Below are 26372 nucleotides of genomic sequence, written 5' to 3' on the forward strand. Positions count from 1 at the left end.
CCATCAAATGAGAGAAAAGCCCAGGTGGAAGTGTTAACAAACCTTGTTGCTCAATGTTGATTTCTATTTGTCCTAAATTTAGATTTGTACCATTAATTGGTTCATATTCATAGAACTCAAATCTTTCAATTCCATTATCTACAATTGGCATTTCTGTAAAATTTAATACTTCGGAAGTTGTCATTTTATTTTTTTATATACAATATAAAAAATTTTTTTTTATTGACAATTCTTAAAAACTATATAAAAAATTTAGCATAAGACTTATTGAGTTTTTATTTAGCATAAAAATTTAATAAGTCTACGCGTAAATGTAATCTAGCTATGCGTAGTTCATTGATTTAACACATTAAATCTACGCAAGTCGAAGGCCGCGTCCTTTTTAAACTAGATCTTCTATTCTTATAGCATTTTTATTTGATACTTTTTTTACTGATCTTTTTGCAGAACCCATCAATATTTTATTTATATTTGTTGTTACCTCATCTGCATTATTTTTTTTTTAGATCTTTCAGATCCATAAGAATTAAGTTTTTCAGATCCATTATTAATCATATCATTAGATCTAACCAAATTTGAAAGTATTTCTTCACTTTTTTCACTAATAGCAGGTTGTGAAACTATTTTTGAAGATGCTTTATCAATTATTTGTTTTCCTTTTTCAACTGCAGCATTTTTAGCAGTTTCTATCGCTGATGTTGAAAGTTCTTTTCCTGCCGATTTAGCAGCAGTTATTGCAGTTTTTCCTAGATCAGTAGCAGCCATCTTCTTCAACATAGCTGATGATACTCTTATTACATTTGACGCTTTTATTCGTTTAAATAAATCTCTTATACTTTCGAATATACCACTTCCTCCAATAGCATGTTTCTTTATATATCTCTTATTATGAACAATTAGCATTTTTATGTACTATATATATATTTTTTATATGCACTGATATATTATAAATTATTTTGTATTGCTTTATAATGTGCACTATTTATAACACCTTGTCGTAATAATTCATCACAAATTGCAACAGTTTCATTTCTTGCTCCAGTGTTACCTGCTTTCCATGCAGCTATACGTAATTCAAGCATTTCAATTAATGCATCAGGATTACTAGGAAGAATTATAGTTTGTATGTTTGTTCTTCCTCCAACTCCATTTCCTTTTGATTTACGCTTATCATTTTTCTTTATATCTCTCCAAATGGGAGCTATTATTTCTCTGTATTTTCCACTACGAGACGACTTTGGTTTGTATGGGCTTTTAGTAGTAATTGCATCTGTTTGTATAAATATATCTCGATATTTTTTAAGGTCATCTTCATTATATATTCCCTCATCAGGTTTAAACTTTGTAAACAACTCCCAGCCTTTTCCTAGCCTCATACCTTTATTTTCTTCATGATAAGGAAATAGTTCTTTAAAATCAGTTATCATTATCTCTCTATTTGCTTCAGGATAAGAATTTGAAAAAGTGAGTGCGAATTTATTAGCTTGATCTTGCAATTTAGATATGTTTTCTTTTATTCCATCTTGACTATCAATTAATGGTTTGTACACTTTTTTTGAGCCAAACTGTAAATTAGTTTCACCCATCTTTTCATATAAATCATTCTGCCGTATTCTTTTTTTAAGCTCTAAGAATTTTTTGACAATTTTGTCTCTTTTTTCATGATCTTCAATTTTTAGAAATGACATTTTGCTTTTTTATAAATAAATTTTTATAAAAAACACAACGTAAATCGTTTTACGTTTTATGTTTTGACGTTTACATTTTTACCAAATCTGTTTTGAGTATATTAATTGCTTCATCTCTTCCTTGTTTAATTAGTGATTCTTTAGTTTGTTCATTAATTAACTCTTTTGAATTTTTTCTAGTTTGCTCAAGCATAGCTTTAAAATTTTCAAGTTCACTAAGTATTAGCTTAAATTCATTGTCATCTATACTTGCATCTACTAAAGCTTTAGAAGTATAGTCACTTATTGTATTTAGTTTTGAATCAGCAAGAACTTTAATCTTTTCATTCTTTTCTGCTTTTAAATTTAATTTTTTATTAACTTGCCTTCCTATTAATGATAAAACACCTGCTCCTAATGCTGCACCTTCACATGCAATAACTACTGGTGCTGCAATTATTGTTGCTAAAAATCCAATTCCAATAGTTCCAAGTACCATAGTGCTTGCTAGTAATTAATTATCAATTGCTGAAACTATTTTTTCAGTTCTATGATACTTTTTACTTAACATATTTCTCTTTTCTCTTTTACTCTCTATTTCTTTTTGAATCTCACTAATTGTGTTTAGGCGATACATATGTGCACTAATAATCTTGTTTTCTTCATCAGGTGCACTTAGATGATTTGGATATACTTTATTGAAAGTTTTATTATCATTTGCAGTCTGTGCATTTGGTATATCTGAATAAATATTATTACACAGCTTTTTGCAATCAAACTCCATTTTAATAAGTAAAAATAATTTAAAAAAAAAATATTTTTTTAAAAAATATTTACGATAAATTCACAAAACATAAACTATCTCCTATATTAATCAATAGATCAGAATCAGAATTATTAACAGCATTTACTACAATATCATCAACAGTCTCTGATATTACAAAATTTTGTAAACTTAACATTTTTAATTTAAGTTCTTCTTTTAATGAAACTAACGCAACACCTTCATTAAATACAACACCAAACTTTAAAAGAATATATTGATGTGATAGAGATTTTATTGTAATGTCGTGTTGTGCAAATATTTCATATTTTTTCTCAGTTATTAACACTGAAGGGTGCTCTAAATCTTTGTTCATCTAAGAATGAAGAAGTATTTTTAGAGGTTCATCTGGTATATATTTGTTTATAAATTTATGTATTGGCGGATTATTTCTTGGCATTTCTTTTTATATACAATATAAAAAAATTTCAAAAAGTATATTCAAAAATAGAGTATTAGCAAATGGCGAATTTGGTCCTAATAATAAACCGTCACCTGTTGTTGGTGTATAGTTATTTCCACTACGTATGTAATAACCATCACCTACAGAACCTCCTTTACTCCATGGTTTCAAATATAAACCATCTCCTCCTACAGATATCATTTTAATTCCTACTCCATTCTTTTTCTTGTACACAATACCCCTTCCAGCAATTTTATCAACCATAGCCGATCCAGCTGCTGAACCTACTCCTGTTAATAAACCTGTTGCAAGTGCTGGAGCAACGCTTGATAATAAAAATTTTCTAGCTGTACCAAGGAAAGGTAATAGTGCACCAATAAATCCTCCCATTTATTTGAGAATTGTGAGCTAATTGTGCTCTACTTAGAGTAATTATTAAACCTTTACCTTTTTCATATGCTCTTTTAATTCTATTCAATTGATAATCTGTTACAGCTAATACATGCTCCCCATTTAGATCTGAATGTGATAACTTAATATTAGCTCCATAACTATCTTCAATTGCTTTTTTAAGTTTTTCTAATTGCCCTTGCGAAACATTTATTTTAATATTTGTATATTTACTCATTTTTATATATGATATAAAATAATTATTTCACTTCTCTTATATGAAATGTAATAGGTAATTTTTCTCCTCGTAAATTCAAAGGATTTCCATCTTGATCGAGCAATTTATTTTCCGTCCTTAATAATTTTTTTAGTATTACTGGTAAATATATTATGTTATATGGCTTTTCAACAATTTTATATCCAGGACCTACATCTGGATAAAATGAATAGATAATGTTATCAGCTTTTCCATCTACATAAGATGATCCTATTATATCACTTGTTACTCGTACACTATTAACACTTAATATGCTTACTAAATTAGTTGATATATTGTAGCCTGCTGAATATATTCCACTGTCAAAACCAAAAATAAAAATTGTATTTTCTCGTATAGTTTGCCTAGGTAACATAAAATAATTTTGTGCAAGATAGAAGCAATCTACATTACTATGTCTTCCTCTTATCTAATATTTTTCACACTTATTTTGTTTTGTTAATTGTAAATCATCAAATATTATCAAATTATTGTTATGAATATCAAGATCTTGAGGATCTGGTACATCTTCAGCTGTTTCAAAAAACTTGCACTCCATATCTGTTTTCTCATTTAAATTTTTTGAAAATTATAAGCTCAGGGTTTGCGTTTAATTTTTCTATTTGATCTTGTAGCTTAAATAGTTCAAGAATAATTTCTTTTGGCAATTTTTTTGCAAAAGATTGTTTTAATATTTTGTATTCTGGTTGAAAAAGAGATTTTTCAAAAACTTGTAAATTATTATAGTCTAACCAACCAGGTCTCAAAAGTAAATTCAATAATAAAGTAGTTTTTACTCAACCCGACTTTCCAACAATAATTCCTCTTATACTCTTAGGAAACAACTTATTATTATTTCTCCAATTGCTATTCGCATTCCATGACAAATCTATAACATCCATTTTTATATATTTAAAATTTTCATTTTTCTAAATATACAAAAATGTACTGCGTTAAATGTAGAAACAAAACAAATACACTAAACTTGCAAAATGTTGTGAATAAAAACAATAGAAGTATGCAACGTGGAACTTGCGCTATTTGTGGAAAAACAAAAACTCAATTTGTATCATCAAAAAAAGACGGAGATTTAGTGAGTTCTTTTAATTCAGCAACACGTAAAATAAAACTACCATGGTCAAAGTTTCCAGGTGAAATGCATTTACCTGGAATGAACTTTGCAGGTCCTGGTACTAATTAAGATGAACGATTAACTTCTACTGACGCATGTAAAGTATGGAGTAAACCTATAGGTAGAGTAGATAATGCCGCTTACCGTCACGATCTTGGTTATAAATACTTCGATGATACCACAAAAAGAAATTTAGCTGATAAAATTACGTTCGAAGAAATGAACGCTATAAAAAATCCGACAATACGTGAAAGAATTGAACGAGGTATTATAAAACCTATTATATCATCTAAAGCAAAGTTTGGATTAGGTCTTTCAGACCCATATGAATTGGGTGTTGAAACTAAAACTACTCAAAAAAACTACCAAAGATCAGTAAAAAAGAGGAGGATAAAGAAGTAATTCTTATGGGTCTGAAAGACCTGAAATGGACAGACAAACTTGCAAACGAACTTCATAGACCAGTTGTAAAACATTTCAGAAAAAGAAAAGTTATTGTAAATGGAATCGATGAAGTATGGGCTGCTGATTTAGTTGACATGAAATCTTTTTCCAAATTCAATGACGGTATAAAATACTTATTAATGGTGATAGATGTTTTTTCGAAGTATGGATGGATTGTTCCATTGAAGAGTAAAACTGGAGTTGATGTTGCTAATGCTTTAAAACAAATCTTTAAAAATTCTTCGAATTTCCATGGATCCGAAGGTAAAGAAAGAAAGTGTCAAAAAATGTGGGTAGATAAAGGCTTAGAGTTTTATAATAAGCATGTTAAAGCGCTTGGTGTTGAGTTATATTCAACTGAAAATGAAGAAAAAAGTTGTGTAGTTGAACGTTGGAATAGAACAATGAAAGATAAGATGTTTAAGTACTTTTCAGCTTATTCTACTAGAAAATATATTGACGTTTTAGATGAAATGATAAATAAATACAACAACACAAAGCATTCCTCAATTAAAATGACACCAGTTGAAGCTAGCGATAAAAAGAGTGAAAATATTGTTTGGTTAAATCTAAATGGAAATGTACGATCAGAGTCTGTAAAACCAAAGTTTTCAATGGGTGATAGAGTTAGGATAACTAAAAATAAAGGAACGTTTGAAAAAGGATACACACCGAGATGGACTGAAGAAGTTTTTACAGTGTCACAAGTTCAGTTCACAGATCCACCAACGTATAAAATAACTGACGATAATAATGAAAAAATACAAGGCACTTTTTATGAACAAGAAATGCAAAAAACTGATCAAAATATATTTAGAATTGAAAAAGTTATTTGTAAACTCAAAAACAAATCATTAGTAAAGTGGTATGGGTATCCTGATTCGTTCAACTCATGGGTTGATAATAAAGAATTGATAAGTCTGAATAATTGATTTAAAATTACAAAAATAGCTCAGAGTTTGTAACCATAATATATTAATATATTATTTTAGCTTAGAAATTATAGACAATAGGACAATTAAGACAATAGTTGAAATGAGTTAAGAATTTATAGATATGTTTATAGTTGAAATATATGAGCTTATGGTTAGAGATGTAGTTGAAAAAAAATTAGCCAGAACCCACTTTTATACTACTATCAGATAACATGTTTAAGATTATTGACTTTCCAATCGTAGTATAAAAGTTGTTAAAGGTTCAATCCTTGACCCTATACTCTTTTTAATTTACATTAAAAATTCTTATTTATCCAGTTTTTTTCCTCGAACATGAGTTCTTAGGAATTTGCTTCCTTAATCTTGTTTTCCTGATTTATATAATTTGCAATATTTTAAGTTGTCTGTCAATCGTTATCTTGCTCTACAAACTTCTTCATTTCTTTTCCAGTAACTTCCAACTCTAATAGTGGTTGCTTGCAGCCTCATTGAATGCAAATATTAAAAAAAAAAATTTTTTTTAAAACTAATTGCTAATATTTTTCTAAAGTAATTTAAAAGGTTTCTTTATAGAGAGGAACCTTCACAAACAAAACACAAACAAAGGAACCTTCACGTTTTCAGCTTTACAAATCACTTTTGCAAGTATTCCGTATTTAAAAGCATTATAAATTTTGAAGGAGAGGATACCTTTCTATAACATGTCATTTAAAAATAACTTATTCGGTGGCTTGTAAATTTTTAAAATATTTTTGCGTCGTTGGTGAAGTTAAAGATAATTGGAACCTATGGAATCCAATGTTATAAAATCTATTATGTTCTGCTTATATAGGTAAGCTATAACAATCAACGTACAGTACCGATAAGCACGCTTAGCTTTCTTAAATCATTCCTAGATTTACAAGCAAAACTAGCATAAAATGTTATTGTATTTACAAATTACAAAAAAATATAAACTATGTTGCTAGGATTTAAAACTATAATTCAGTGAATTCGCATTCCACGTCATCAGAGTAACGCCTCTTTTAGCGCCGGTTCGATTCTTATTACAATCAGCATTACTAAACCAACGACCCAAAGATTTTTGACCATAAGTTAATATAAGTTGATTTTCCTTCTGACTAACATCTCGCTTTGAAAGCATACGATACGGCACAATAACACTTAAGCATTCTTTGTAACATCTTAACCACGTATAAGGTATCATTGTATTGTAAGCATCGCAAGTAAAAAATACACCAAAAGATGTTCCAACATACATTTTGTCTTCAACAACAACCAAAGATTGAATTTGAGCCTGATAATCTAAAATACAGATTAATAAAAACATTGCACTTCCTTCTATTGGTAAACCAAAAAAATGATATAAAAGCATATTAAATAGTATTTTAAAAGGACCATCATTTGTCTTAAAAAAATCCATTACAAAATTTAAAAAAATTTTAAGAAATATTTGACTAGTTTTAAAAAAATTCTTAAACGAGAGATTTTTATTTTTTTGTTCTTAAAGTTATCGAAAAAGCGAAGGTTTTTTGCGCTAATTCTCAAAATTCTTTGGAAAATAAAACATATAAATATTGTTATACAATATTGTTTTCGGAAATGATAACATTTTCTTAGAAATCCTATGGTTTTCCAAAAAAAAAGATCCTTTTTTCGATAAATTTTACTTTTACGATAAAATTGATAGTATAAGATAAAAATTTCGATTCTATCGTTAATCACTCATTTATCGTCTAAATTTTTATTTTGATATATTACGAGTAAAACAGCTATAGAGAAAGTTTTCCAAATACTGTGAAATAAAAACACATTTTACGAGAAATTTAATTTTTCAATATATGTGAAATGCTTGAAAAAACGACTTCATCTTAATATTAAAAAACACAAATAACCAACCTTATTTTGACCAGATCTGGTATTGATCCACTATTCCAAAAAAGTAATGCAAAATAAGTAATTTTGTTCCAAAGGATGCTAATCCAAGTGCCCTGAGCAGCGAGTTATCGAATCTTACTGAGCAATTGTGAATGAAATATTGAGGAAAAGAGGAAAATGTGCAAATAGTGTTAAAAAGTTTCGAGATTTATGGATTAATGCTACAAAAAAAGTGACGCAAGTAAAATTGTTAAGATGATGGCGGGTATTTTACAAAAATTAGATTACTTGCACGTCGCAAAGATAAATTAAAAAATTAAGGCTTAGTTTATTTTTGTTGAAATAAAAACTAATAATGTAAACATCATTATAAAAAAAAAAATCATTGCAATTGATCAAGGGATCGTCCATAAATTACGTAACGCAAAGTATATTTAAAAAACAAAAGTAGGAGATGTCAAGCTCTTTTACGCGGCAATTTTCATTCAACTTAATGGGCTATTTTGATTCTTTATTCAAATTAAGACTCGGCGAGGGAAAACTTTTAATCTTTTTTGTTTTGTTTATTGTGAAAGCAGATTTCTCACAAAATGGGAGCAAGGTTCCCAAAGTTATAAAACTAGTGCGGTCAAGCGATTCTACAAGATTTGGTGACTAAGGTAGAAGTATTCCCTGTCACAGAGAATTTATTCTATATACATTACCGGTGCCCATCTTTTAAAAAATGTATGATGTTGTTATTTAAAAACTGATTGAGAAACATCTAAGCATATTGGCTTTTATAGAAGCAAGACAACAAAACTTGAGTCTGAATAAGGAAAAGCTAGCAGGCAACCCTCTGGAGCTGGAGGCTCCTTTGGGTAGGACCTTTGCAGGATCTTTGGGCAGGACAAGAAGAAAACTTGAGGTGACAAGACAATTCCTGTTTTTTCAAGCAGCTGTGAAAGGTTGCTTTCTCAGGATGGCAACATAATCAGTTCCAAAAAATAATAACTCTCATCCCACAACCTCTAAGAAACTGACTCTCATTAAAGTGAACTATCTCCTGGTGATGCATAAAATAAACCAGAAGTTGTTAGCTGATGAGGAAAGAGAACAGATAAACAAATAAATAGAAGAGAAGGAGGAAAAAGAGAGAGAAAAAGAAGGTTGTCAAAATACAAAAAAAAATCTTAGCAAGAAGACAACTATAACAGGTACTCCCTAGTCAAAGAAGAAGAGATCTTTACAACAGCATCACAGGTCAGTTCCGAAAAAGCCCAGACTTCCAAATGTGTCTATTGGATCCAAAGATTTGTTTATGATAAGCTCTGATGTTTAAGAGATTTAACATATAGGACATAAGTGGTGATGTAGTGACGAAGTGGTGATGTGGTTAAAATTGATCGAGTGTAAAATTAAAATTAAAAAAAGTTTTTTTTTTTTGTCAATTAAATTTGTTAATTGACAATTTTTATTTATTTCGATAAAATAGAACTGAGTACAACTAAAAATAGTACAATTCAAAATGATAGTTTATTATGAATAATAGTTAAGTACTGCGATAAAATTTACTACTATTCAAAAAAATTTAAATTTACGAAAAAAATGAAGGTTTCACGACTAAAGGCAAAAGTTTCTCGAAACTTCTCGATTAATTGTAAATATTCCTCGAATGTTTGAATTGAAAAGTAGTTGCGCAAAAAATTCAAGAAATTTTAATAAAAATCGGAATGTTTTTTTTCTCGATAATCAGAATAAAAAAAAAAAAAAAATGCGTCGTTGCGCATAATTTTTTTTTGTATCCAAACGCTGGTCCCTTGTTATAACAAAAATTCTAATAAACAAACCTTATAATATATATATATATATATATATATATATATATATATATATATATATATATATATATATATATATATATATATATATATATATATACCTATATTATACCTTATAATAAGAATTTCGATAGTTTTTAAAAAGAACACAAGAATTTATATAGACTAAATGAAAAAACATTTAGTTATTCAAGTTTAATAAAAGAAATTTGATTGTTATTGATTACTGTAAAATTTAAAATCTACCTTTAGTCATAATTTTCTTTGGCGGCTTTACTGAGTTCACTACAATATATGAAACAATTTTTATATAAACGTTAAAAATATGACCAAATATATCAATAATTTATAGCGCAATAAAAATTAACTTTCTTTCTATAACTAATACACTAATTGTCATTCCTTTTTATATCTATTTTATATCAACAACTTTAATTGTATACTATAGTATATAATTAATATTGTTAATAATAAATTATAATTTGTAATAAAATAAATTAAATTTAATTTATTTATTTTATTAAAAAATTTGATTTTTTATGAGCGACCTTACTAAACCTCTCCCCCTTCCCCTTTAAGAGTGAATGAGGAGAGCTAATATACATACATATATATCTTGTATATATATACATATAATACGTATATATATATATATATATATATATATATATATATATATATATATATATATATATATATATATATATATATATATATATATATATATATATACATGTATATACTGCTATATATAATATATACATATATATATACTGCAAACAATATATATATACATATATATACTGCTAGTTTAGGTGAGCAGCCTGACGTAATACTAAAATAGACTGCTGCCGAGGGCTTCATATATATCGACTGACAAATAGCCTAACTCGCAGCGAATTGTTGCTACATCGACTGGGTTTGGGATGAGGCAGCAATCTTTTCTTTCATTATTCTTCGTTTTTGTTCTTTTTCTGAAAATGCAACTTTAATTAATGTAATAAAAATATGGTACCAATTTGTTACATAAATATGCTATAGTATATATATATATATATATATATATATATATATATATATATATATATATATATATATATATATATATATATATATATATATATATATATATATATATATATATATATATATATATATATAAATATAAATATATATATTCTTCACACAAAAAAATTACTGTCATTGGAGAATGGAAACAAGAAACCCTAAAATCTTGCCCCCTCCCTCCCTGCTCCAAACGTGAGAGCAACAAACTGATGAAATATTTTTTGTACTATTTTCGACTAGGTTTATATTCATAGAAAAATTTTAAAATTGATAGTATAATTTCTCAGCGTTCAAAAATTATGACTATATAAAATTTGCAACCCCCTCAAATTGAGGGGGGTTTAAAATTTATATGGTTATAATTTTTGAACACTAAAATAATTTTCTACAAAATTTAAAATTTTTTAACTTTTTTATTTTAAAAACCTTTATTAATTTTTATTAATTTTTACTTGTTATCACACAAAAAAAAATCCAGTGAAAATTGGCCTTACAAATTAGAAAATAATTATTGCAGTCACTGATAAAAACAAAATTTTTTAGTGTAAACTGGATTTAAAAACCACCGACCAAGTAAATATCAATTTATCAGAAATGAGCTTTTAATTTATTTCTCACAAAGGATAAAACTTATATCAACATATTAAATCCTATCAAAAAGACATCAGCCCAAGGACCATCACGAAGAAAATCACGAAAAGTATCCCAGTCAACTTTAGGGTAGTAGTAAGTAGTGCAATGATAGGGTCCGAAAAGGAAGTACGAGATGGAAGATTTAAAGAGATCATTTTGTGGTCAGAACCATCAAAGCTAGCATTCATCATCCTAGGCAGAAAACAATGTAACACCGGTTTACATCTACGCTAGCCTAATAGATGAAGAAGGGGTTTGAGGCTAGTGAGCGTCAAAATATTCTGCTTACCCCTGAAAGTATTTCACATTCATGAATAACATTTTTAACTAACACTTAAAACATTTAACATTTAGCAACAATTTAAATATCAACAATAAACCCTATATATTTCAGGATGTATGTGTCAAAGGACGTCCGACAGAATTTATAAATGAAACCAAATACTTAAAAATTAAAGATTGAAACCAAACTAAATATGAACATAAATCATAGATGGAAATGATGTTGGGGACGTCCATTGGTGTATTTTATTATGCATTAAGTTTTATAACTTATTTCACCTACTGATTATCGCAAAACAATGGATTTTGACTAAGATTTTACTTAGGGTGTACTACTAAGGGGATGTCCAAAATTTGTTATAAGTTTATTAAAATATATTAACTGACCTTTATTCACAAAATTAAGTGTGTATATAGCAGGCCCGAATTTAGGTATGGGTAGACTGAACCATGGCACAGGGATCTCCAAAAAACTAGGGACCTCCATCAGCCAAAAAAAAAATTTGATTTGTTTTGTATTGATGACATAATTAAAGGAGACTCTTATCCATAAAAGTTTTATTGTGAAAGATAAACTTTGTCAAATTATTTCAGGAAAAAAAGTAGTTTATAAATTCTCTTATGATAATTCTGAAAAAAATTTAATTACAATTTTAAATTGAAAAAAAACCCACATTAACTTTATTTACTAAAGTTTAAAGACGATTTTAAATTGAGTTTTTCACAAAAACCACAAGTCAATTGTAATAATTTTTTTTATAATGATGCTTGCATAGTTTTTTTTTATGAGTGGGTGTTACTTTGTTTACTTCAAGTAAAGTGTTGTTTAAAATTTCATTTTCAAGTAAATGAAATTTTACTTAGAAAATCTATTGTTCTCATACTCCATTGATTTCAAAAGCATGTAAAGTTCAAAAATCAACTGTTGGAAATGTTATAAAACGTTATAAGGAAAATATAACTGCAAAAAGAAAATCGGGTGGAAAACCAAGATTTATTTCCAAAGAGAAGGCAAAATTATAAGTGGATTCAACTCATCTAAAATCCGACTCAGTCACAACAAGATTTAGCTATGAAATTTATATGCAGCACATCTTTAGTTCAAAGAGTATTCAAAAATAAAAATCTGAAAGCATATTACAAGAAAAAAATTCCAAAAAGATCGCTAAATGCAGAAATCAAGGCAGACAAACGAACTAAAAATTTGCTTAAATTAATTACAAAAAAAAATTTATACATTTTAGAGGACGATGAAACTTATTTTAAAAAAGATCACTCGATGATTTCAGATAATCAATACTATTATCCGTGGAAACGTTATAAAGCTTTTGACAAATTTAAGTTCATTCGAGTTGAAAAATTCGCTCTTGTATCTTTTACAACAGACTATTTGCATTGTGGTTTTAAAAGCTCTCCTTTTATAACAAATCAATCTTCGACATCAAATCTATATGTGAATAAATGCTTGAAAAAACGACTTCTCGCTCTAATTAAGAAGCAAAACAACGGTTACTTTACAAAAAACTAAATTAACTGCACGTTGTAAAGTTACGACTTAATTTATTTTTGTTGAAATAAAAACTAATTATGTAATTGATTAAGTGGATTTAAGGTTTTACTCAATTTAAAATAGTTTAAAATTTCAACCGATCATGGTGATAACTATCCAAACATTTGTTTTGGCAAAGTTTTAAATTAAAACTTTTGAAAGTGATTTAAAAAAAAAAGATTTTTAAGCAAAAGTTTTGTGTTTATTGTTATTCAATAACGAGTAATCACTAATAATCGCCTTCAGTTAAATATGCAATATTTGTCAACTGCGCAGCTTGACAACTATTGAGTACTGTTTACCTTAAACTTTGAGCAGTTCATCATAAAAACACTTTTTGCTGATTTACTTAAGACTTATAAATAAGATAATATAAGATTTACTTCAAATTATAAACAGAAGTAAAGTTGCTGTTTTATACAGATGAGTAAAATTGCGTTATTATCTAAATCACAACCTAGTTTAGGTAGTAATAGGCTTTCCTACTTTTTTTCCTCAATAAACCACTTTTTCTTTACCAAAATGGCTCTAAAATTCACATACAGCAATTCCAAATATTTTCTAAGGGCCACATGCATCTTACATAAGAGGGGCCTTAACATGACACGGCCTAGTAGACACAAAAGGTGTTTTAGACATCTAAAAAACGTATTAATACATATTAATACTTGTTTTAGACATCTTAAAAACGTTTTGTGACAACTAGAAGGGGGCACACTTATGTAAATCTAGCCCTACTCTTTTGTCCCATTTTCGGGTTATCGAATTATATATATAAAAGCTATGTGCAGTTATCGTATTTAAACCACTTAGGTTCTAGTCACATATGGTTAGAGTGGCCATGTTTTTTTTAAATATAAAATAAAATAAAAACTCAAAAAACTTTGAAGTGCATCAACCAATGTATTTATGTTGCAGTTAATATTCATTTAATTCTTAATCTTCTCACTCTTTGTGAACTCCTGGGCCAGAATCATGCCATGCTGGGCTACATCATTGTTCACAAGCGTCCTCTTGACTCATATTAAACCAGAATGATAGAACGAACTATATTTCCAATATGTTGCTTCCCAATCAAAAATACTTATTTCTATATGCAGTAAAAAAGTCAGTATTACTAGTAGCAAAGAGTACTACTGTCTTGTCTTTTAGGATGTTTCTTAAAAGGTTCTTTGAATCTATCAACTGTATTATTACAAGAATTATTGCACGGATAACTCAGGTAAAGCAGATCTTGGCGGAAATTGAAGAAAATTGGTGGCCCATGGCTTCCTTTGAACAACAGCTTCTGTAGTCAGATAGTTTATTGTAACCAAAGTGAGGCAGAACTATTTAAATTTGTAAAAAAAGGTTATATTAGGATATATGTGATATAGAGGGGTCTGTGACACATCTGGAACTGGGGAAAACTTCTGCCAAAAGAACCTCAAAATTATGATAACAATAGGTTAGGTTTCAATCTACAGACCACGATTGGACCCTCTGTTAGTGAAAGTTTTGTTGGAACAAATTGCTGTAATCCTGTTTTGAAAATTTCATTCGTTGATGTATGGAACCTTTGAGACAAAAGAATAAATAATTATGTTGGCTTAGGCAAAAGGAATAAGTACAGATATCGCTACTTGGTTGCAAAGGCTTTAGTCAAAAGCTGTTTTTAAACTTCTACAATTCAAATTCTAAAGTGATGACAACTCTTATATTCACTAAGACTTCTCGGAAGAAGATCTGCACAGACTTTCAACCAGCATACTAGATAAAGAGGACAGCTATTCATTCTGAACTGTTGCAATGTTGCTTAAGCATAGAAAACGTTGTACTTTTCTTGTTTAACTCTCTTTTCCTAAAATATATTTAGTTTCTTTTTCTTTTCTGCTTTGCCAACTCAAACTTCATCAACCCTACAAATATTTCCTACTCTTCAACTTTAGTTGATTAAATAAATTAAAAAGACTAATATAAGGAAAAAGACCCATATTAAGAAAATTGTGTTCTTTTGATCATCATCAACTGCATTGAATCTTGATGGGCATTATAAAACAAATTTTCAAGCTTCTAATTTCTTTGGTTAAACTAAACTACAAAACTTCACAATGTTTTCACAAAATAAAAATCCAGGAAATCCAGTTAAACCAGTAAATAAAAGATTAGACTATGATATAATAATAATAATCCAATCAATGAACTGAAATCATGATAGACATAATTATAATCCAATTAATGAATTGATGATATGAATACTAGAAAACACGTATAATTATAATTGTTTCGTAATGTTGTTATATGTTTTTCTATGAATACTATAATGAGCACTGCTCTAAAGAGTTAGTGTCTCTTGTACCATCTACTAAAACTCATTTTCGTATTACTCGTCATTCTATTAAGTCTCATCCTTTTACTGTGACTGTTCCTAAGTGCTCTAAAACATCTTATTCGCCCAGTTTTTTTCCTAGTTCTTTGGAATTCGCTTCCTTTATATCTTGTTTTCTTAATTTATATAACTTCCAATATTTTAAATCGTCTGCCAATCATTATCTTGCTCTATAAACTTCGTCTTTTCTCTTCCAGTAACTTCCAACTCTAATAGTTGTTGCTTGCAGCTTTGTTGGAAGTGAAGATATTAAATTAAAAAAATGTAATAAATATAATATAAACAAAATGTAATAATCACTATTAACATTAATATTATCCAAGACAAATAACTCTAGATTACTGTAAAATCGCCTAAGTTCGATCACCATATAACTTCGGTCATTTAAGAAAAAATATAAAAAAAGCACGCTAAACTCAAATTTTACAAACTTTTTTTCTCAAATAATATTTGTAATTAGTTCGTAAATATGAATCTATAAAAAAAATAATGTTTATATGCAACCTGCTGAAATAATTCTTTAGCAAAACAACAATTTGAAAAAATGCATACTATTAAAATCTAAAATAAGCAAATTATTAAAATAAATGATCAAATTTAATCTTATCATTATTAAGAATCACCAAATTAATTATATTTAAAAAAAAAACTTATTAATGTTTGAAAATTAACTACTTTTTTCATAAAAATTAGTGAAATTTTGAAATACTCTAACTTCGGTCATTCAGGGATAAACAACGAAGGAGACAATTAGCAGTAGTATTGTGAAATGTTAATAAGTGTTGCGAATGTAAAATTTACCGGTAACTTTACCTGTAAATTTATCATCAAATTTTGACATTTTTAAAATGGATTCACACCATGGTATTTTATTGGAATAAATAATTTGTTTAAACTTTCAAAATTAACTGACGGTTCTTTGAGCTTTAAAAAATATCAAGCTTGCGACATTTTTTTTGGAGATAAATACACAGCTCAACGACAATTATGGATGCATTGCAAATCCTACTTATATTTAAAAAGGCCTTTTTATATGTGCTTTTTCTTGTTTTCTTTGGTGCCTCAAAAGAATTTTTTTTTTGAGCCCGGGGGCAACGCCCTTCATTGTTACTGGTATTACCTGAACATATATATCATAATTTTACAATAAAACAACATTTAAAAATTAGTTTTCATTATTTGTGACATTAAGTTTGTGATACGTTATTAGTATTTATATAGTGGCCGAACTTATGAGATGGTATTGCGAGGTCGGTCAAAGTAGATGTTTTCATTTTAAACAAAATATTAAGTACTAGTTTTAATTTTTCATTTTTTTATTTTTACAAAATCAATTATCAATATAATTTTCTGTATGTTTCAGGAAAAAAAATTGAAATTTTTTTATTTATGCGTGATAAATAAATGTTCAAAGCTTAAGTGACCGAACTTAGGGAATTTTACGGTATACAGATGGTCATTTTTAGGTTGATGTACGCAATAAACAAACTTTTTTTTTAATTGCAACACCTTTTTTTGCTTTATAAATTAAAATAATAACAGCAAAAATGATTGTTGAAATAAATACTAGATAAATTAATTTAAAAAAACCCGGCAAAACCAACATTTTACTTAAGTTCTAGATAAAATAAAATAAAAACAATAAAAAAATTGACATTTACAAAAAAATTTATATAAATACTTGAAAAAATAATGAAAGAATTTTTTTTGGAAAGTTTTTTTTTACGCGCTCGCCAAAGTTTTTGTGGGCTTGAGGGCAAGCGCAAAATGGCTCGAGCGCGAAAGCGCTGGCTTAACGGAGAAGACTGATTTACTTGGGTTACTTAAGCAAAAATTTAGAATAAGAGATAACATGAAAACAACACTAACCCTTGCGTACTTCAGAATAATTTATAGCATTAAACACTCCTTCAACAATTCTTGAGTCTACATTCCATCTTTTCACCTCTGTACCAGGATACACAACCATCCATACATAACTATGTAAGTTATGCTTGGAAAAATTTTTATTTTGAAAATTAGATGTTTGATTTGTTTCTAAAAAAGTAACAATTTTGTTTGAAAAACCTGATAGATTTTCGTCTTGAACTGATAAAGTTTCAATTTCTTTGTATGAACTTGCACTAAGTATTGAAATACATCCTTTTTCTTGGCCACACCACAACTCGTAATTGTCAAGATTTTTTTCGGTATCAGAAATTGAAAATTCATTTGATACTATTTTTTTTATGGATGAATTCGATTCAACAGCACATATACAATGTGTGAGACTGCCAATGTTAATGCAATTTAGAGGCTTCAAAAAAACTATATTTTTTATTGGGTGCAAATTATGAGTTGTTTCCAAAGAACTATTTCTACTTTGTAAATGAACATCATCACTATATATAAGAACATTACCATCAGATTGTGTACAAACAACAAACTTTTTTAAAGCACAGTAATATATGCAAACTATGCAAGCATGGTTTATAGATGTGCCATATGCAATTAGACGGTATTTTGAAGTACAGTAGACTTTAAAAGCACTTTTATCTGTTCCTAACCACATCGTATTTCCAACTAAACATGCTGTGATAATTTTTTCTTTTACTGAAAAGTTCTAAAAATAAAATATGAACTTATAATAAAAAGCCATTAGAAAACATCGTTAGTGTATTCTATTATTGTACTATACATCATTAACAAAATGCACCAGTATTTTGTTAAATTTGCATTTGTTAATATTGTACATTTTAAAAATTTTGTTAATATTGTGTTTGTTAATATTATATATAATTGTAATAAATAATAATAATCCATCTTTTTAACCATAAAATATGAAAATTTACAATAATATTTTATAAACTCACATAAATAAGGTTAGGTGTCACTCATATAGTTAAAAACTAGTCAATGGAGTGACACCTAAAAAATAAAAACAAAAAAACAAATACAAAAAAAACAAATACAAAAAAAACGAAAGAAAGGAAAATAAGCACTAATAAATGAAAATAATATTAATAATTGCAATAATAATATAGTAAAAACAATAATAATAATAATAATAATAATTATGTGAACAAAAAAACATTACAAATAGTAACTATAACATAGTAACTATAACAATAACTTTACTAAAAATTATAACTAATGATAAAAACTATGGTAAAAATAATTATATTAAAGTTTATAACTATGACAGAAATTATTAAAATAAACATAACATAAGCAAAAATCAGGACAATGGCCATAAAACTATTACTACAATTGAATCACTATCACTATCATTATAAATAATATTAATAAGATTTATAAAACAAAGGAAAATTAATGATAACAGTAATATTAGTAGTAGAGCTAAAAAAGACAGCATAAAATAAATAATAGTTTTATAAATACAGTAATATAAAAAAAGCAATAATAATAAAAGATAAAATTAACATTCATTAAATATATACTCAAATAAAAATTTCTTAATTTGGTTTCGATTGAGACAAAGAATGTTGGTAATAAAAGGGTATTTAGTTAAAATCTTTTTTTTTTATAAATGGTATCATTTGGTTCCAGTGAGAAATACATTGATGTTTTATAGAGAACTTGCAATATTTAATAGTGTTGAAAAAGGAAGTGTACAAGTTAAAATCTTCAGTATTTCGAGTGTAATACTTGTGTGTGTCACATGTTTTAATAAAAAAATTATTGAACGAATTTGGTAGTTTATTTGAAGAGAATCAAACACGAAGAGACAATTATAAAGCTTTACAAGATCTTGAAATTTTAGAATTTTTAATTCAGAAAAACTATTTTGGATATTAGATTGTAAAGGAGAAAATGTCATAATTCTTATGGAAGTGCATTGTAAACTGTTTATATGATGTAATAAAAAGCTACTTTCTTGACCTCAAACAGTGCAACAATAACTTAGTGTGAGAAGAACAAGGAATAGTAAATTGATATTAGAATATGTTGGGGAACATAGTGTCGTATTAATGACAACATACTATTGGCACGTGAGAGTATTTTATTTAATTGAATTAGTTGATTGTACCATGATAGGTTTTTGTCAAGAAATACTCAGAGGTGTTTATATATTTAGATGGGAAAAGTCTTTTACTGTTAATTCTAATTTTCACATTATCACTATCAATCTTTTTTTTTGGAGGGTGAAAAATAATAAATTCAATTTTTTTTATATTTAGAGAAAGATGGTTACTATTTAACCAATGACACAAATGATGAAGATCTAAATTAACTTTTTTACAAAGCTGCGCAAGTCATTTATTTATGCATAAAAGATTAGTGTTGTCAGCGAAATGACGAACAATTGAATTATTTATAGAGTGAGAAAGATTGTTAATATATATTAAAAACAGTAAAGGTCCTTGAACAGAGCCCTGAAGGAGAAAATACTTAATAACTTTACTTGTGGATTGAAACCCATTAATCGAGACAAACTGAGTACGATTTTTAATACAGGATGAAAACCAATTATTAGCAATCATTACCCCGTATACCATAGTGATACAATTTTTCAATTAAAATGTTATGGTCAACTGTATCAAATGCTTTTTGGAGATCAATAAAGACGCCACAAGCAAAAAAACCTCTATCAATCACACCATGAATCATTTCAGTAATGCTAATAAGTGCATAGGAAGTAGAGTGTTATAAACAAAATCCAAATTGGCGGCCGTAGGACACTTAGAATTATCAAAAATGTGGTAGATACGAGAATACATTAATTTTTCAAGAATTTGCTGATATTTGATAATAATGACATTGGTCTATAGTTACTGCAGTCAAGTTTTGAGTCCTTTTTATGGATTGGTTTAACAGATGCAGTTTTTAAAATATTAGGGAATATACCAGTAGCAAATGAGAAATTAAATAGTTTAAAAAGTACTGAAGAAATATTATTAACAAGAAATTTTAGAATAAAAGTTGGAATGCTGTTTGGACCAGAAGTCTTGCCATCATTCAGAGAAAGAATAATTGATACTATATCATTTTTTTCAATAGGTTTAATGAAAAGAGAGTCAGGGTTTGATGTTTTTAAATACTTATGGAAGTCAGTATGGGATGAATGAATATTTTTTTGCAGTTCTTCAGGGATTGAAATAAAAAAGGAGTTGAAAATTTCTGAGATTTATTGTTAATATTGTATTTGGTAAAGTCAAAACTTTTTGAAGATTCAAATAAAAGAATTATAAAAACACTAAAGAAAAAAAAAACACATCATACACGCTCATGCACATATTTAAAATCTTCATATGAAAATATTGTCACACAAGTTTGCACTTGATTCTTTTGACTGGTGATTAACCAAACATGTGAACCAATTGAATCATTAGCAGACGCAGCACTTTGTTCACACAAATTTGGTGAACAAGTTTTTACACACTGTAAGTAGAAGTTTTCATCCAGTTCTGTTAAGTAAAAAAATGATTTTATGATGAAAATTGATAATACAGATTATAATAATTCTTAGTTTTAAAAGTAGTGTATGTTTATGTATTTTATTTTTAAAAAAGTACTTGTTAAATTTATTATTTGTGTAAAACTCTGGGTACTTTGTAAGTGTTTATTCAAAAATATGAATAAGCTATGATTATTTAGAACACAACCAACTTACCCTTGCATGAAACAACATTGATGACACCATACTGATATATAGCCATAAATTGGAACTTAGTACATTAACTTAGGGTTCGAGTTAAGACTGGTACTACCTAGATAAGATGGACTTAAATCTTGAAAAAAAATTTGGTTTATTTTTTTATTTTTTAACTAAGTCTTCTTTTTCTTAAAAAGAAATCAAACTGATACAAATTTTGACTGGATATAAAAGTTGGCATCCCAAAACTTAAAGTGTGTAAAATATATTAAAGCAGTGTCAACCTTAATCCACAATAGTAAGTCTGATGTCTGTATGTATGTATTCACACACACACACACACACACACACACACACACACACACACACACACACACACACACACACACACACACAGACACATATATAAATATATATATATATATATATATATATATATATATATATATATATATATATATATATATATATATATATATATATATATATATATATATTTATGTAAGTGTAATTAAATAATATATTAGTAAAAACACTTTTCTATAGTTAACTATAGAAAAAATATTTCTTTTTAAGACTTTTTGTTTAGTAAATTTTCTTGATCAAAATGAGTAATAATTTCAAATTTTTCTTGTAAACATAGTATGCATTTTTCGAAAATGCTATTATAGGCAGGTGCAGTTTTTAGAGTAGACCAGTTTAATTTAAAATTAGTATTTTTTTCTTTTAGTTGCCAAACATGTTTTGACAGCACTTTTAAGTATTTTTTATGTTTAAAAGATTGTTTGAGGTTGGAATAACGTTTTTCCATTCGCCCTAGGTTATGCTAATATATTGTTTATCAGGGTTGTTTAATGAGAAAACAATGCATTTGTAAACAATATTTTTTGGTAAGCATTTGCCATTCATAAGGCAGTCAATTTTTTGCTTGCAACTACAATTTTCTGTATACTTTTTCTTTAAAAAATTCATTTTTGTTAATCAATGCAAAATTATGTTCTTACACAATTCTTTCAATATTTTTTGAACAGTTGTAGCTTACTTTAATAGCGTTTCTGTTAAAACATAATATATGCAACTTATTAGAGGGAGAGAAATGTTTGCCTACTAATTTTAAAAATGCTTTTTCAATATTTGTTGAAACTATTTTCCTGTACGGAGGATTGAACCAAATTATAATTCTCTTTCTATCTTTAATTCTATTTAATATAATAATTCTATTATTTATATGCGGTAGTGGTGTAGTGGTAGAGCGCTTGCTTCATAAGCAAGAGGTTCCGAGTTTGATCTTTACTATGTTCCTGGTAGTACTGCACTCAAATTATTTCTCTGTGCAATGGCCTTATTTGTCAACGTTTGAATTTTGGAGTTATAGAGTTGAGAGAGGGTTTTAACTGCAATTAAGTAGCCTCCTCGTCTGTAGTAGCCTTCTTAGCCATAGGAGGTAAACTAACACAAAAAAAAAAAAAATTTGCTTTTTTGCTTTTTTTTTTTTTGAAATTTTAGCTCAAAATTTTTTAAATCCGCTTTTTTTAAAAGCGTCTTTATACACACGCTTGGAGAAGTTAAAAATATTTTCATTAAAAAGTTTTTGATTTAGTCTATTGTTAATTGAAATCGGATTTTGTTTTAAAATTTGAAAGGACAATTTGAATTTAAATTAATAAACTATAATTCATCATTAGATTATTTATAAGGCCTATAAGAATTTTCCGAGAGGTTTGTGAGAGAAAAATTGTGAATTTTCTTAATGTGACATCAAGTAAATTCACAATTTTTAAATTAATATTTTCAAATTAATAATTTCAATTTGGAAGCTAATGTCTTTGAAAATTTTTTACAATATTTTTTCTAATTTTGTCAATTTGAGGCCCTGACTTTTTTTGCATTTTTATTAAACCATCATCACAATACAAGCCTAATTGATTAAAATGAATTGTTTTAGAAAGGGAATTTAAAATATATAAGCCTACAAATTCACAAACTTCTGCTCCCTCATAACTTACCATTGTTACATCAAAGGTTTCAAGCGTGGTTTTTTTCCTCTATGTCTCATTATTAAAATAGAGTAAAGTTTTTCTGCAATGTTTAATTAGATGAGTAATTTAGTAATTGAGTAATTAGTCTGTAATTTCAGTGTGGATTTTTCCGAATTCTATTGCTTTATCTAAAATTTCTTCTTTAATTGAGGGGTAAAAATCATAATTATCAAATTGTATAAATGTGCATTAATTTTTGTTATTAATTTTAGAAAGCCAATTTATAACATCAGTGGTATTTTTCCATTGTTGCTAATCTAATTTATATATATATATATATATATATATATATATATATATATATATATATATATATATATATATATATATATATATATATATATATATATATATATATAATATATATATATATATATATATATATATATAGAACTCTTATATGTTGTCAGAAAGTTTTTTCCGTATTTTGTTGACAAAAAGTAAAAATTAAAATGCAAGATCAAAATTTTTTTTTTTAATAATTGATAGACTGCCTGCCCCTCAGACCTGCCTGCCCCAACCAAACCCTCAGTCGATGTAGCAGCACTCCCTTGCGAGTTAGGCTAAAAGATAGAAGATGTAGCAGCACTCTAGTGCGAGTCAGGCTATTTGTCAGATGATATAGCAGCACTCCGTTGCGAGTCAGGCTATTTGTCAGTCAATGTAGCAGCACTTTGTTGCGAGTCAGGCTATAAGATAGTCGATGTAGCAACACTCTGTGATGATTTACAGTAAAAAAAATAATAATAAAAACATTTTATTAAAAAAAATAAAAATAAAAACATCTTATTAAAAAAAATAAAAATAAAAACATTGTTTATATTGTTAAAAACATGGTCTGGTCAATTAAATTTGTGTTTTTGCGGTTTTTTTAAAAAACGATTAATTTGTAATTAATTTAATGGTTTTAACTTTCTGACAACACACAAATGTTGGACGAAAGTCAAAAGTAATTAAAAGTGACGTATTTGTTGACGTAAGAATCATTTTTTTCCTTCCGTACTTCCCAAATGCAACAATCTATAGAACTATATATATATATATATATATATATATATATATATATATATATATATATATATATATATATATATATATATATATAAATATATATATATACATATATATATATATATATATACATATATATATATATATATATATATATATATATATATATATATATATATATATATATATATATATATCTTCTATAGTGTATTAAGATAAGCATTTGCTCACTAGTTTTGCTTATCTTTATAGCATACAGCTTTTTTAGAAAAAGAAGAAAGAAAACAAAGAATGATGAAAGAAAAGATTGCTGCTCCACCCCAAACCTTCAGTTGATGTAGCAGCACTCTGATGCGAGTCAGGCTATTTGCCAGTTGATGTATGTACTGAAGCCACTAGCAGCAGGCTATGTCAGTGTGACATCAGAGTGCTTATCTAAACAAGCAATTTAAAAAAATGAATTTTTTCTATTAAAATTTATTTTTTTGTTAAAAGGAAATTAAATTTATTTTGCTAAAAGTTACCATTATTTTGTGTCTTTTTAAAAAGGAAGTGTTAATTAAAGGTATGATGTTTTTTTTTGTGTAAATGATTTTCATATGATAATAAATTCTTTTGATTTTAAGTTCCAGAACAATAAAAAGATTTTTTGATTGCTAAAGACAAAACAATAAAAGTTTTATTATTTTGTGTTCAGCAATCATAAACATGGTTGTCAAATCTGTCAGTTGATTGGCCCATTCTGCAAATGAAGATATGGTCATTTTTCCGATTTCTTAAACAGTTCGTTTTTCCAGTGTATGTAGATTGACCATTGCATGCTAAACACTTAAGATAATAGATCACATTTTTGCCATTCCAGGTAATATTGCCTTTTATTTTCCAAGTAGTACCATTAGATATTACGAAGCTTTCTACTTCTTGTAAATACAGTGTTGGAAAAATATAATAGGACAAAAATAAAATGATGCTGCCTAGCTAGTAATAATGTTGTATTGTCTGCTCCTATTCTAAATAACAGTACTCTTTTGTTTTTATCTGAACCATTTAACACAGACAAACAAATGTTGCACAATTTAGGTGACAAAATTGACTCATTTGTATATTTTGAATCATTAAAATTAGATGTGCTTGGTTTTTTTTGTTAATTTATTTGGACAAATTGTTTTTCATTAAAAATATCATATTTAATTCTAAATTATAATTTGTTTTGTAAGATACTAACAATTTTCTAAAGGTAAAACACTTGTTTTTTCTCGAAAAAAATATTTTATGGAATATTTAGGAGCAAATTCTATATTTTAAGAAAAAATGCTCCAGCAAAACAATATTGGAGTGAGAATCACGAAAATGAATTTAGTTAAACAAACAATGGTATTGGGCTGCATGTCATGGAATGGTGTTAGAAACCTTGAATTTATTAAAGATACAATGAACTCAGATATTTACATTGATATTTTAAGTAATAATTTAACTTCATCAGCGCATAAATTGAGATTAGGTAGAAATTTTAGATTTCAGCATGACAATGATCCAAAACATAAGTCGAAAAAAACAACAACAGAGTTTTTACAAACCAAACCCATAAATGTTCATGAATGGCCAGCGCTAAGTCCAGATATAAATCCTATCGAAAATACTTTTTCGATTTTAGATAAACAAATAGGTTATCTTTACTTGAAGCGAAAGGAAGAATTAGAAATTGCTGTTACAAAGGCTTGGGATAAAATAAGTTCTGATATTACAAAAAAATTAATGGAATCTATGTCAAAACATTTGAATGCTATTATAAAAGCTAAAGGAGGTCACACAAAATATTAATTCAACCATAAGTCTTCTTAATAAATTATTTATGTTATGTGTCCCATTATTTTTTTCCACAGAATTAGTCGAAAAATTGATGTTCACTTATTACTCATATGATTTTTGAAAAATCTAAAAAATACTCTCAAATGCATTTTTATATAAAAATGATACTAACAACTATCTTGTAAAAATCATTTACTAAATAAAAAGTTATTTTTTTATGAACTAACTGGCAATTTTGATTAAAATTCTTTATTTAAAATGGTTGTCCC

At 27.3% G+C, this 26372-nt stretch overlaps 2 protein-coding genes across 3 annotated transcripts in view; both read right to left on the reverse strand.

The window, feature by feature from the left end:
• Positions 1–944: 944 nt before the first annotated feature.
• Positions 945–1688, reverse strand: LOC136078536 (uncharacterized). Its single transcript, XM_065794314.1, has one exon. It carries the CDS (start codon positions 1686–1688, stop codon positions 945–947), a length of 744 nt encoding a protein of 247 aa, XP_065650386.1.
• A 5214-nt stretch (positions 1689–6902) lies between these two features.
• LOC100197092 (leucine-rich repeat serine/threonine-protein kinase 1) overlaps positions 6903–26372 on the reverse strand; it is a 148938-nt gene continuing 129468 nt past the window's right edge. The window contains exons 27-30 of one of the 2 annotated variants that reach the window (XM_065792594.1): positions 20872–21056; positions 17518–18250; positions 9995–10033; positions 6903–7355 (exon numbers count right to left, since the gene is read on the reverse strand). In XM_065792594.1, coding sequence (XP_065648666.1) covers positions 7015–7355; positions 9995–10033; positions 17518–18250; positions 20872–21056 — 1298 coding nt within the window. In that variant the 3' untranslated portion in view covers positions 6903–7014. Of the gene's footprint in view, positions 7356–9994; positions 10034–17517; positions 18251–20871; positions 21057–21262; positions 21360–26372 lie in introns of those variants that run through there. The other variant, XM_065792595.1, reaches the window with a different exon arrangement.

This window comes from Hydra vulgaris, chromosome 03 (assembly GCF_038396675.1).
Source record: "Hydra vulgaris chromosome 03, alternate assembly HydraT2T_AEP".
Classification (NCBI taxonomy): Eukaryota; Metazoa; Cnidaria; class Hydrozoa; order Anthoathecata; family Hydridae; genus Hydra; species Hydra vulgaris.

What these genes read in the sequence shown, in the direction of transcription:
- LOC136078536 (XM_065794314.1), bottom strand. Translation starts at nt 1,688, where the DNA reads ATGTCATTTCTAAAAATTGAAGATCATGAAAAAAGAGACAAAATTGTC.